Source organism: Ctenocephalides felis, unplaced genomic scaffold (assembly GCF_003426905.1).
Source record: "Ctenocephalides felis isolate EL2017-DRISC unplaced genomic scaffold, ASM342690v1 CF-g0.4_SCAFFOLD_01170, whole genome shotgun sequence".
In the NCBI taxonomy this organism is placed as follows: domain Eukaryota; kingdom Metazoa; phylum Arthropoda; class Insecta; order Siphonaptera; family Pulicidae; genus Ctenocephalides; species Ctenocephalides felis.
In genome coordinates this window covers 81,557,645-81,571,653 of record NW_020537324.1, presented here as the reverse complement: position 1 = coordinate 81,571,653, position 14,009 = coordinate 81,557,645, and the positions used below count along the sequence as shown (strand labels likewise).

The 14,009-nt window shown below is 31.1% G+C and overlaps 1 protein-coding gene across 1 annotated transcript; it reads left to right on the top strand.

Moving 5' to 3' along the window:
• The first annotated feature begins 1,854 nt into the window (after positions 1-1,854).
• LOC113366060 (DEAD-box helicase Dbp80) lies at positions 1,855-10,342 on the top strand. The gene is made up of 9 exons (XM_026607611.1): positions 1,855-2,049; positions 2,122-2,198; positions 2,272-2,467; positions 4,413-4,547; positions 4,621-4,913; positions 6,547-6,784; positions 7,653-7,815; positions 9,914-10,027; positions 10,112-10,342. The coding sequence occupies exons 1-9, from the start codon at positions 1,999-2,001 to the stop codon at positions 10,249-10,251; spliced, it is 1,407 nt and encodes a 468-aa protein (XP_026463396.1). The 5' UTR covers positions 1,855-1,998; the 3' UTR covers positions 10,252-10,342.
• The last annotated feature ends 3,667 nt before the right edge of the window (positions 10,343-14,009 follow it).

The window sequence follows — 14,009 nt, the reverse complement described above, 5'->3', positions numbered from 1 at the left end:
ACTAGACGAGCGCACAGAGAGAAACGATATATAGATGTGACAGTCGATATGACAGCTAGCGCCTCTAACGGAAAAAAAAATGACAACTATTTGAAATCGTGTTTATTTTGAAAATTGTAATATTTGATGATTTTGCATTAAGATTTATATTTTATTAATCACTTTTCGTGAATAAATGTATATATATATAAATATATATATATATATATATATAATAAACAATTTCAAAATTAAATTGTAAAATTACATAAGAGGTAAATGAAATAAACGAGATAAAATTACTTATTTTAAATACTATATTATTTCTGTTCTGTAAAAATATTAATTAAAGTTACATAAAATATAGATTTTATTTTTGTTATAATTGCTGCGATCTCTCATACCAGAACAATTGTCTGACTGAGATACAGTATGTATGAATTATATCAAATAAATAAATAAATTAGTGGGGTGTGTATGGCATCGTGCCTTAAGAAAAATTGCTGGAACTTTCCGTACCGTAACGAAATGTTCGAGGAATATTGAATATTGGAATATTGTAACGTTGTCTAATATTTATAAGAAGTATATAAACTGAATTGCAAATTTAAAATTATTTGTTTAAGTTATATTAGAACTTTATTCAGAATGAAAATAAAATCTGAATTATTTTGGAGATACAAAAAAAACTAAAAAAAAAAGAAAAAAAATTATACAAATTTTTTTTCCAAAATCAATTATTTTGTTAAGACAAGCATAAAGTTCTTTGAATCATTTAAATCGGACGCTTAGTTCTCTCAAAAACTGCCATTTTTTACATATTTAGCTCCGTATCTGCGAAATGGCTGGGCCTGCCTTTGCAAAAAACTAATAGATGCTTCTCCCAATCATTACTAATTGAATGTTTTTAGATCATTCAAATCGGATACTCCGTTCTCTCAAAAAGTCGATTTCTATTTTCTGCACTCTTTGCTCCGTATCTCCGAAACGGCTGGACCTGCCTTCGCCAAAAACTAATCAGCTCTTTTCCCGATCAATAGAAATCGAATGTTCTTTGAACCATTCAAATCGGTTGATCCGTGCGCCCGAAAACGTGACTGGAAATTTGTATCCATACATACACACACACACACACATCCATTTTTTTTTTTAGGTATGCCAAAACGTTCAGAAACCTTCAAAACGTCGAGAAATGTAAAAATTTTCAATTTCGATTTTCGGCCCATTACAATAACTTACCCTACGGGAAGTTAATAAATAAAATTAAATATATATTATATATATATATATATATATATATATTCAAGCACATATATTTATAATCCAATGTAACTTAATTTTTATATATAAAAAAGTAACTAAAAATTATTAATTTGATAGAATGAATTATACGACTATTATTATTATTTTATTATATGACTATTTCTATCATAGATAAATAATAATAATAATTATTATAACTATTAATAACTAGGTGAAATTGGCTTTGTGGCATTTTACCTTGAGGCTAATTGCAAAAACTTCCAAAATGTGTAATAATTGACATACTTAAACGAAATTGAAATTTAGATATGCAGATAAATACGATTTCCAAATTACGTCTTTCGAATAGTTTTTTGTTTTTAAAATCGATGTAGAATTTTTGGCTACAAAAAATTACCACTTTAATAATTTTAAAATCGTTTGCTCTAATTAAAACCAAGAAGCACAAAAAGAGCGTAAACCTTCTGATTCCTTACTTAATTATTGAAAGTTAATTTTCAAATTATTTGAATTACTACATCTTCCCGCCAAAACTGCCTGTTGCTCTATTCATTTGACAGTTTTCACTGTGCATCCATCTATTGCGCTATTATGCTCTACGTTTTCATTTGTTTCGAGCGATTTATTGTGAAACTTCGAATACAAAACACGTATCGCGCTATTAGTCAAAAAAGTCAACTAATATCGGTTGAAAAATAGTTAAAAACTATTATCACGCGAACGTTGTCTGTTTATTTTATCAGAATTTGCTAAAAAATGACTACCCGCGCTGAATGGCCCGACGCCGAGAAAGAATTGTCAACAAAGGTTAGAATTGAGATAAAACACTAATTAAGCCTTGAAGTACACTTTATTTATTACCAATGGATGTTTTATTAGGTTTCGTCGTTAGACCTACAGAAAAAAGTTTATAATGGTAATGCCAATGCTCAAGATGATGTACCCGATACTGTGAGGTAATGAAAGATAGTGGACTTCTTAAATACAATTAACTAAAGTATGTGTTAATGTATGTACTTTACCATTTAGCAAAGATGAGATTTCCCTCCTGCAAAAAATCGTCCGTAAAGGTCTGAGTGTTTCAAGGAAGGAAGAAGTTGAGATTCGGCGTCAAGATCCTTCATCACCATTATATTCTTGTAAAAAATTCGAAGAGCTGAAGATAAAAGATGATTTGGCTAGAGGTGTTTATGCTATGGGTTATAACGTGCCATCGAAAATTCAGGTAGAGAATAAAAATAATATAAAACATAATTATTATTATTATTCCTAATAGATTGTGCTATCTAGACAAATATTATGATTCTCCTGATGCTATTGTTGATGCAGTCAATTCTTACTTTATTAGTGTTTATCAGCCTAAGCTTGACATACTCATTTTATTTGGTCATAATGATAGAATCATGATTGATATAGGTGTAATTGATTCTTGTACTGTGCAACTTGCAATAGCAAGTTTTAGGAACTCCAAAATATTTGGTTTCGATGGTATTCCATGTTTCTTTACACGTGATTGCTTATCTGCTCTATCTGATCCACTTTTCCAAATTGTTGGAAAATTGCACAATTAGTTCCAACTTTTAAACAAGGCGTTACATCAAACATTACTAATTACAGGCCGATATCATTATTATCAAACTTTGCTAAGGTATTTGAAAAAATTATTTATAGAGAACTAATTCCTTCTGTTACAACTTTAATTTCTACTAATCAACATGGATTCATGCCTGCCCGTTCTACGATAACAAATTTAATCTGTATTAAACAATATATAGCTGAGAATCTTGACACTAATGGACAAGTTGTTAGATGTTATTTACACTGATTTCAAGTAAAGCTTTTGACAAAATTGATCATAACATTCTTCTTACTAAATTATCTAACATTGATCTTAATTCTTCACTTATTTATTTTTTTAAGAGTTATCTTCATAATCGTAAACAGTTTGTCTATCTTAATGGATTCTTGAGCAATATTGAAAATATCAGTTCAGGTGTTCCTCAGAGATCCATTCTTGGTCTACTACTATTTATTATTTTTATTAATGACATATCTGAAATTATTAGCCGTCCACATTTATTATTTGCAGATGATCTCAAACTATATCTCAAAATAAATTCTATTAATGACTGCTTATTATTACAATCTCAACTTGACTCTTTTCACTCTTGGTGTGTCTATAACAAATTACATTTAAATATATCAAAGTGCAAGATTTTTAGTTTTTCACATAAGCGCGTTCCAATACATTTTGATTATAAAATCTCTAACACCAGCATTGATAGATGTAATGAAATTTCAGATTTAGGAGTTTTATTTGATTCTAGTATGTTTTTCACAGATCATATAACTGATATTTGTAATAGGGCACCTAAATCTTTAGGTTTGATACTGAGAAATTGTAAACAATTCAATTCTAACAATGCACTTCTTTCCATGTACTATTCTAATGTACATTCAAAATTAGAATATGGTTCGATTATTTGGTATCCTCATCAAATCAACAACTCTGATGCGATAGAGAAGTTCAGTGAAAATTTCTGAAATATCTTTATTATAAAACATATAAAATTTACCCTGAACATGGCTTTGACCATAACACTTTACTAAAAGAATTTGGTGTTCCTTCCCTTGCCTCACGTCGATTTATCTGTACAATTATGTTTTAATTTAAAATTTGCAATAATTCTATAGACTGTCCTCTTATTCTTAAACAACTATCCTTTAATGTTCCAAGGCTATCTATGCGTTCCCAATTATTTTTCAATTATCCTACTCCTAAATCTAATTCTCTCTTAAATTTGTCTATTTTACTTATGTCCTCTAACTTTAACTTTAACTTAATTAATAATGAAATAGATATTCACAACACTTCACCTAATAATCGAATAATATCCATCTGCACAAGTTAACCTTTTTATTTTCTTTTCAAATATCTCATTATTTTATCTTGTTCTGTTCATAAATAATATTGTTACATTCTGCATTATATGTAATTTTATGTTAAACATTTTATGTTGATAACTATATATTGTAAATTTGTATATATTTTAATTCTTATTCATTATGTAAAATAACTGTATTTTTGAGTCCTCTTGGAGAAATCTGTGGGCTATATATTTAAATAAATAAATAATACTTATGTTACTGATTTTGTTTATTATTATTAGGAAGCAGCCTTGCCTGCGTTATTAGCCGATCCTCCACAGAATATGATAGCACAGTCTCAAAGTGGTACTGGAAAGACTGCTGCTTTTGTGTTAGCCATGCTGAGTCGTGTAGATACCTCAAAGAACTACCCACAGGTAACAATCTTCTATTTCCCTTAATTTTACTTCTATTTCCTTTAATTTTAGTGCTTATCACTTATTATTTTAGGTCGTATGTCTAAATCCCACCTACGAATTAGCCATACAAACAGGTGAAGTGGCCGCACAAATGAGCCAGTTCTGTCCCAACATATCAATTCGTTATGCAGTTCGTGGAGAAGAAGTTCCCAGAGGTCACAAACTAAATTGCCACATATTGATCGGTACGCCCGGCAAATTATTAGATTGGGCATTGAAGTTTTCCGCTTTCGATATCAAGAAGGTTACAGTGTTTGTTCTGGATGAGGCTGATGTCATGATTTCGACGCAAGGACATCAAGATCAGTGTATTCGACTTCATAGGTAAAAATAGAATAAATAATAATAAACTAGTGGTGTATGGCATCATGCCTTATGGCAAATTGCTGGAACTTCCCGTACCGTGATGAAATATTTGAGAAATTTTAAATGTTTTCAAATACATATATTATTACAAATACTGTAATTGTTTCATTATTTTTGCTATCTTGTTATATCTGAGCAAATCAAATGTAGATCATAAATCAATTATTACATTAACAATCGTCATTTCATTTCGAATTCAATTTCAAAAAAATAACTAAGTTGCCTAATTTGCACAAAATTGAAAAAGTGCTCCCGCATAGTCACAGACTAAACGCATTTGCAAATAATTCTGTGCGACATTTTCACTTATATCGTGCTTAACTTGGCGGCATTTTCACATTTTTCAATAGTTTTCACAAAATTGGGAAAGTACTCTACATAAACAGTCTAAACGCACTTGGGTGAACATTTGCACCAGAGTGGCGCTTAGACTGTGCTTAGCCTGGGTAATTTTTTGAATTTTTAATCCAAAATTACAAAAATATTTTTTGAAAAAAAAAAAAAATTAGAAACAAATTCTTTTTTTCCAAAAGCAATTATTTTGTTGAAACAAGCAGAAAGTTCTTTGAATCATTTGAAGAAGTTAACTAGCTGTAAGTGGAATTCTATCTTAAGGCAATTAAGGCATCGTGCCTTAAGGCAAATTGCTGGAACTTCCCGTACCAAAAATTATTATTTTTTTAAAAAACGATTAACATTTTTGAAAAAATTTTACTTCGAAAAAATAAGATTTTTGAGAAACTATAAATTGGACAAAAAATTACTTTTGAAAAAAAAAATTTAAATTTTTTTTTTTTTTTTTAATTTTTTTTTTTTGAAAAAAAAATGTATTTTTTATTTTTGATATATTTTGGAAGATCTAAACTTTTTTTCAAAGCAATAGTACTGCTTTAACTGCATAAAGACAAAATATCAAAGCGCGTAAGCGACGCGTCGCCGTCTAACGCGTAAACATTGGTACGGAACCCATAGGAATGTAAACCAAATTAATATTTATTGTTAAAATCTCTATAAAATATCTGATAATTTGATGTGCATATGTCTAATGATAATTTTTGACCCCCAAATGGCATTTTTTTTTTACTTTTTTCACTAGATCTCCGAAACCGCTAGACCTGCCTTCATGAAAATTTTATCAATTCTTCATCTTTTTAATACAAGTAAAATATTGTTTGAATTATTAAAATCGGACGCTCCGTTTTCTTGAAAACTAAGTTACCGTTTTCGGCATTTTTTGCCCCGTATCTTCGGAACGGCTAGACCTACCTCCGCCAAAAACTAATCAGCACGTCTCCTTATCAATACGGATCGAATGTTTTTTAAATTATTCAAATTGCTTCATCCGTGTTCCCGAAATCGTCGACGAAAATTTGTATCCGCACACACATACATACTACGCACACACACACACACACACACATCCATTTAGTTTCTGAGGCATGCCAAAATATTCAGAAACCTTTGAAACGTAAAGATATATAAAAATTTTCATTTTCGATTTTCGGCCCATTACTATAACTACCCTGCGCGAAGTTAATAATTTTTTATCTTGTATTCAATCTATTATATAATTTTGTATTTATTATTTCAGGGAGCTTTCGCCCAATTGCCAAATGTTATTGTTCTCTGCAACGTACGACCAGGCTGTGATGGAATTTGCAGAAATGATCATTCCCAACCCATTAGTTATTCGATTATTACGAGAGGAAGAGTCTCTGGAAAATATTAAACAGTACTATGTGAAGTGCGCGGATCAAGATGAGAAGTATAACGCTATCACGAATATATATGGAGTTATATCGGTTGGACAGGCTATTATATTCTGCCACGTAAGTAGGAGGGGTGAACTTGAAACAAATGTGCTTTGCCTTGTTTTATCAAACTTTAAACATTTTATTTTTTCTCAATACAACATATTTGTGATTTTGTTGAAAATCTATTTTATACGCGTATATTTTGGAAATTCTGAACTTTTTTTCAAAGCAATCATACTGCTTTAACTGCATAGAGACGAAATATCGAAGCGCGTAAGCGCCGCGCCGCCGTCTAACGTATAAGCATTGCTACGGAACCCATAGGAATGTAATCAAAATTTATACTTATTATTAAAATCTCTATAAAATATCTGAAAATTTGATGTGCATATGTCTAATGATCATTTTTGAACGCCAAATGGCTTTTTTTTTTTACTCTTTTTACTAGATCTCCAAAACCGCTAGTCCTGCCTTTATGAAAATTTGATCAGTTCTTCATCTTGTCAATACAAGTAAAATGTTTTTTGAATAATTCAAATCGGACGCTCCGTTCTCTTAAAAACTGAGTTACCGTTTTTGGCACTTTTTGCCCCGTATCTTCGGAACGGCTAGACCTGCCTTCGCCAAAAACTAATCAGCGCGCCTCCTTATCAATACGATTCGAATGCTTTTTGAATTATTCAAATCGCTTCATCCGTGTTCCCGAAATCGTCGACGAAAATTTGTATCCGCTCACACACATATACACACACACACACACAAACATCCATTTTTTCTAAGGTTTGCCAAAATATTCAGAAACCTCTGAAACGTAAAGATATATAAAAATTTTCATTTTCGATTTTTTTGCGATTACTATAACTTTTGCCCTATAGGAAGTTAATAATGACTATGTTTGCAATATAACTATATTTCTTTTACTAAAAGTTGGTTTTTATTTCAGACCCGTAAAACTGCATCATGGCTCGCCAAAAAGATGTGTGAAGATGGACATTCTGTATCAGTTCTGTCTGGTGAACTTACAGTCGAACAAAGGATAAATGTTCTTGACCGGTTTAGGAGTGGGGTTGAAAAAGTTTTGATTACAACAAACGTGCTGTCCAGAGGTAATTATAGATATTATATATATATATATATATATAATATATATATATATATATATATATATATATATATATATACGAGGTGTGTTCAAAAGTACCCGGAAAGTACTAATAATTAAATTTCGCGGGTCTGGAGTGTCTGATTGTCAAAATTTTTTTTTTATTGTGTTGGTATACATGCCCCTAAGTAGGATGATGAAATTTTCAGCTATATTCACTGTTTACTTGTCTGTGGTAGTCGCTAAGGGTTCGACGTGTTTTTCTGAGCTCGGCGATTTTTACAATGGAAGAATTGAAAATCAAAGAATTTGTATTAAATTTGCGTAAAAAATGAAATAAAGTGTTGCAAAGTGCAAAAATTCACCAGATATGGCTCCGTGTGACTTTTTCCCTATTCCCAAAGTTGAAGAGACCCATGAAAGACGGGGTTTTCCTCTCGATTGAAGAAATAAAGGCCGAATCGCTGAGAGTGCTCAAGACTATCAAAAAGTGAATATCAAGGGTGCTTCGAAAATTGAAAAAACGCTGGCATAAGTGTATTATATCTGGGGGGACTACTTTGAAGGGGACCACATTATGTAGACGAATAAATAAATTTTTTTTGAAAAAAACGAAAATTCCGGAAACTTTTGAACAGACCTCGTATATATATATATATATATATATATATATAATATATATATATATATACTAGCTACCCGCAAACGTTGTTTTGCCATAAAAAATATGCCTAAATTAATAAAAATTAATAAAAGTGCCTATATATATATATAATATATATATATATATATATATTATATATATAATATATTTTTTCTTTTCCGAACAGTAAATCCAATAAAAAAAACCATTTGTTTTTTTTTGAAGATGTTTAATAACGACGTTTCGGAACTAGATACGTTCCATCATCAGGTTTATTCTGTCAAATAAAATGTTTTTTAAAAACTATTGATTAACATTAATTAATGATGGTCATTACAGATTATTTAGAAAAATTATAAAGGAATGGATTTTGTACCAGTGTGAAGAAAAGTAACTAAAATAGGTTTTTTATATAAAAATTAAAAAAAACATTGTCTTTGACAGAATAAACCTGATGATGGAACGTATCTAGTTCCGAAACGTCGTTATTAAATATCTTCAAAAAAACAAAATGTTTATTATTATTGGATTTACTGTTCAGAAAAGAAACAATCAATATATTGAAACTAGCTGTAAGTGGAATTCTGTCTTAAGGCAATTAAGGCATCGTACCTTAAAGCAAATTGCTGGAACTTCCCGTACCAAAAAAAAAATTATGAAAAAATTTTTTTTTCGAAAAAAAAGATGTTTTCTTTATTTTGACATATTTTGGAAGATCTAAACTTTTTTTCAAAGCAATCATACTGCTTTAACTGCATAGAGACGAAATATCGAAGCGCGTAAGCGCCGCGACGCCGTCTAACGGATAAGCATTGCTACGGAACCCATAGGAATGTAATCAAAATTTATACTTATTATTAAAATCTCTATAAAATATCTGATAATTTGATGTGCATATGTCTAATGGTCATTTTTAACCGCCAAATGGCATTTTTTTTACTTTTTTCGTTAGATCTCCGAAACCGCTAGACCTGCCCTTATGAAAATTTGATCAATTCTTCATCTTGTCAATACAAGTCAAATGTTTTTTGAATTATTAAAATCGGACGCCCCGTTCTTTTAAAAACTGAGGCAATTTTTGCCCCGTAACTTTGGAACGGCTAGACCTGCCTTCGCCAAAAACTAATCAGCACGTGTCCTTATCAATACGAATCGAATGTTTTTTGAATTTTTCAAATCGGTGGATCCGTGTTCCCGAAATCGTCAACGAAAATTTGTATCCGCACATACATGCACACACGCACACACACACACAAACATCCATTTTTTCTAAGGTTTGCCAAAATATTCAGAAACCTCTGAAACGTAAAGATATATAAAAATTTTCATTTTCGATTTTTTTGCGATTACTATAACTTGTCCTACGGGAAGTTAAAAGTCCAAGACTTATCTATCGAAATATATATATATATATATATATATATATATATATATATTATAATTTTTATTTTATTCCCAGGAATCGACATCGAACAAGTGACGATCGTTGTAAACTTCGACATGCCCGTGGATATGCACAAGAAACCAGACTACGAGACATATCTGCACCGTATTGGCAGAACTGGACGTTTCGGTATGTATAAATCATTCATTTACAATCAAACCTTACAAATATATTTCTATTATAATATTCTATTATCTCTGTTTCTATTTCCAGGTAAATCTGGTATCGCAATAAACTTAATCGATTCGCCTCAAGCAATGGAAGTTTGCCGAGACATTGAGAATCATTTCGGTAGAAAAATTCTGTATTTAGACGCGGAAGATTCTGACGAAATCGAGAGGATTGGGAATTAATTTAATTAATATTTTCATAAATTGTAAAAAATTGTTAGATCTATTTGATCAAAAAAAAATGTGATTATATGTTACTCTTTTACATGTTGAAGCACGAAGCATTGATAGTTTTCATTTCATTTAATGTATCTCATCGTTTTGTTTAAATACATAATATTTCTTACATAATAAATTGGTATTATTAACTTCTCGTAGGGTAAGTTATTGTAATTGAAATTTTTAACTTCCCGTAGGGTAAGTTATAGTAATCGCAAAAAAATCGAAAATGAAATTTTTTATAGATCTTTACGTTTCAGAGGTTTCTGAATATTCTGGCATACCTTAGAAAAAATGGATGTATGTGTGTGTGTGTGCGTGGTATGTATGTGTGTGCGGATACAAATTTTTCGTCGATGATTTCGGGAACACGAATGAAGCAATTTGAATAATTTTAAAAACATTCGATCCGTATTGATAAGAGAACGTGCTGATTAGTTTTGGCGGAGGTAGGTCTAGCCGTTCCGAAGATATGCGGCAAAAAGTGCCAAAAACGGTACCTCAGTTTTTTAATAGAACGGAGCGTCCGATTTTAATAATTCAAAAAATTTTTTACTTGTATTAACAAGATGAAGATTTGATCAAATTTTTATAAGGGCAGGTTTTAGCGGTTTCGGAGATCTAACGAAAAAGTAAAAAAATGAGCCATTTGGCGGTCAAAAATGATCATTAGACTATGCACATCAAATTATCAGATATTTTATAGAGATTTTACAATAAGTAAAATTTTGTTTACATTCCTATGGGTTCCGTACCATGGTTTACCCTTAGACAGCGACGCGGCGCTTCGCGCTTTATATTTTCTCTATGCATTTAAAGCAGTACGATTTTTGCTTTGAAAAAAAGTTCAGATCTTCCAAAATATGCAAATATAGAAAACTTTTTTTTTTTTAAAAAAATTTAAAATAATTTTTTTTTTTTTAATTTTTTTTTTCAAAAAAAACTAATTTTTTGTCCAATTTATAGTTTCTCCGTCCTCAAAATCTTATTTTTTTTCGAAGTAATTTTTTTTTTCAAAAATTGTATCGTTTTTTAAAAGATATATTTTTGGTACGGAAAGTTCCAGCAATTTGCCTTAGGCAACGATGCTCTAATTGCCTTAAGACAGAATTCCACTACAGCTAGTTTGCATATCTTTACGTTTTCAGAGGTTTCTGACATTTGGCATACCCAAGGAAACATGGATATATGTGTGTAGGTGTGGATACAACTTTAAGTCGACGATTTCGGGCGCATCGATCAACCGATTTGGCTGATTCAAAAAATAATCGATTCTTATTGATAGGAAGATGTGATGATTAGTTTTTGGCAAAGGCAGGTCCAGCAGTTACGGAGATAAAGAGCAAAGAATGCAGAAAATAGAGAGAGTTTTTGAGAGAACGGAGTATCCGATTTGAATTATTCCTTCAGAGAGTTAATAAAAAGGGACTCTACTGACGAGCACACCAAAACAATAATTAAAAGGAACTCTATTCGCAAACTAGAATATAAAAAATACGCGACTTAATTATAACTTACAAAACGAAAAGGGACTCTACTGACGAGCAAATTTAATTTTGATCTTTATCACCAAAAAAGGACTTCACTGATGAGTAAATTTGTAAATTAGAGGATGAAAAGGGACTCTACTGACGAGCCAACTAATAAAAGGGACTCTATGAACAAAATTTAGAAAAAGAAACTCTGCTGATGAGCAAACTAATATAGCAGAAAAAACTTTACTGACGAGCAAACTTAAAACTTATTTTTGACCTATTAGACCACAAAAAGGGAATCTACTGACGAGCAAACTAATGAAATAAGGGAAAAGACTCTACTGACGAACCAATTAAGAAAAGGGGACTCATAATTGAGAAAAAACTGACGAACAAATTTGTAAATTAGAAGATAAAAAAGGACTACTGACGAGCAAACTAAAAAAAGAAACATTGTGAACAAAATAGAAACTAGCTGTAAGTGGAATTCTGTCTTAAGGCAATTAGGGCATCGTGCCTAAGGCAAATTGCTGTAACTTCCCGCCTACCAAAAATTATTATTTTTTTTTTAAACGATTAACATTTTTGAAAAAAAATTACTTTGAAAAATAAGATTTTTGAGAAACTATAATTGGACAAAAAATTAGTTTTTTTTGAAAAAAAAAATTTTTTAAAAATTTTTTTTTTTTTTTAAATTTTTTTTTTTTTGAAAAAAAACTTTTTTTTTTCTTTATTTTGACATATTGTGGAAGATCTGACCTTTTTTTTCAAAGCAATCGTACTGCTTTAACTACATAGGGACAAAATATAAAGCGCGTAAGCGCCGCGTCGCTGTCTAAACGCATAAGTATTGGTACGGAACCGATAGGAATGTTAACAAAATGTATACTTATTGTTAAAATCTCTATAAAATTGTCTGATAATTTGATTTGCATATGTCTAATGATCATTTTGACCGCCAAATGGCTCATTTTTTTACTTTTTCCTTTCCTTCCTATCTCCGAAACCGCTGGACCTACCTTCATGAAAGTTGTATCGATTCTTCATCTTGTCAATACAAATAAAATGTTTTTTGATTATTAAAATCGGACGCTCCGTTCTCTTAAAACTGAGTTGCCCGTTTTCGGAACTTTTTGCCCCGTATCTTCGGAACGGCTTGACCTGCCTTTGCCAAAAACTAATCAGCACGTCTCCCTCATCACGTCGATACGGATCGAATGTTTTTTTGAATTATTCAAATCGGTTGATCCGTGTTCCCGAAATCGTCGACGAAATTTGTATCCGCACATACATACACACACATACATACATACATACATACATACACACACACACACACCCACACACACAACATACATCCATTTTTTCTAAGGTATGCCAAAATGTTCAGAAACCTCTGAAACGTAAAGATATATAAAAATTTTCATTTTCGATTTTTTTGCGATTACTATAACTTGCCCTACGGGAAGTTAAAAAAGAGGACTCTACTGGAGAGCAAACTAAATTTCGACCTACTGCACCAAAAAAGAACTCAAGACAAAGGAATAGATTCTACTGATGAGCAAATTTGTAAATTAGAAGAAAAAAATGATTCTATGGACGAGCAAACTAAAAAAGGGGACTCTATGGACATAATTGAAAAAAGGACTTTACTAACGAGCAAATTAATATAGCAAAAAAGGAACTTTACTGACGAGCAAAGTTAATTTCGACCTACTGTACCAAAAAAAGAACTCAAGACGAAAAAAGGGACTCTACTGACGAGCAAATTTGTAAATTAGAAGATGAAAAAGAAGTCTACTGATGAACAAATTAAAAAAAAAATACTCTACGAGCAAAATAAAGAAAAAAACTCTACTGATGAGCAAACTCATATAGCAGAAATAGAAACTATACTGACGAGCAAACTTAACTTATTTTTTATACAACTTTGACGTACTAGACCAAAAAAGGACTCTACTGACCAGCAAACTGATGAAATAAGGAAAAGGACTCTACTGATGAGCAAACTTAAATAAAATATAAAAAAGGGGACTCCACTGGCAAACAAACTTATTTTTGACCTACTAGACCAAAAAATGAGACTCTACTGACGAGCAAACTAATGAAATGAGGAAAAAGGACTCTACTGACGAACAAACTAAGAAAGGGGCTCATAATTGAGAAAAAGGGTCTCCACTGACGAGCAAATTTGTAAATTAAAAGATAAAATGGGACTCTACTGTCGAGCACACTAATAAAAGGAAC

Coding starts and splice junctions, on each gene's coding strand:
- LOC113366060 (XM_026607611.1), top strand. CDS start 1,999: ATGACTACCCGCGCTGAATGGCCCGACGCCGAGAAAGAATTGTCAACA. Junction 4,548..4,620: donor CCTCAAAGAACTACCCACAG/GTAACAATCTTC, acceptor TTATTATTTTAG/GTCGTATGTCTAAATCCCAC. Junction 7,816..9,913: donor AACAAACGTGCTGTCCAGAG/GTAATTATAGAT, acceptor TTTTATTCCCAG/GAATCGACATCGAACAAGTG.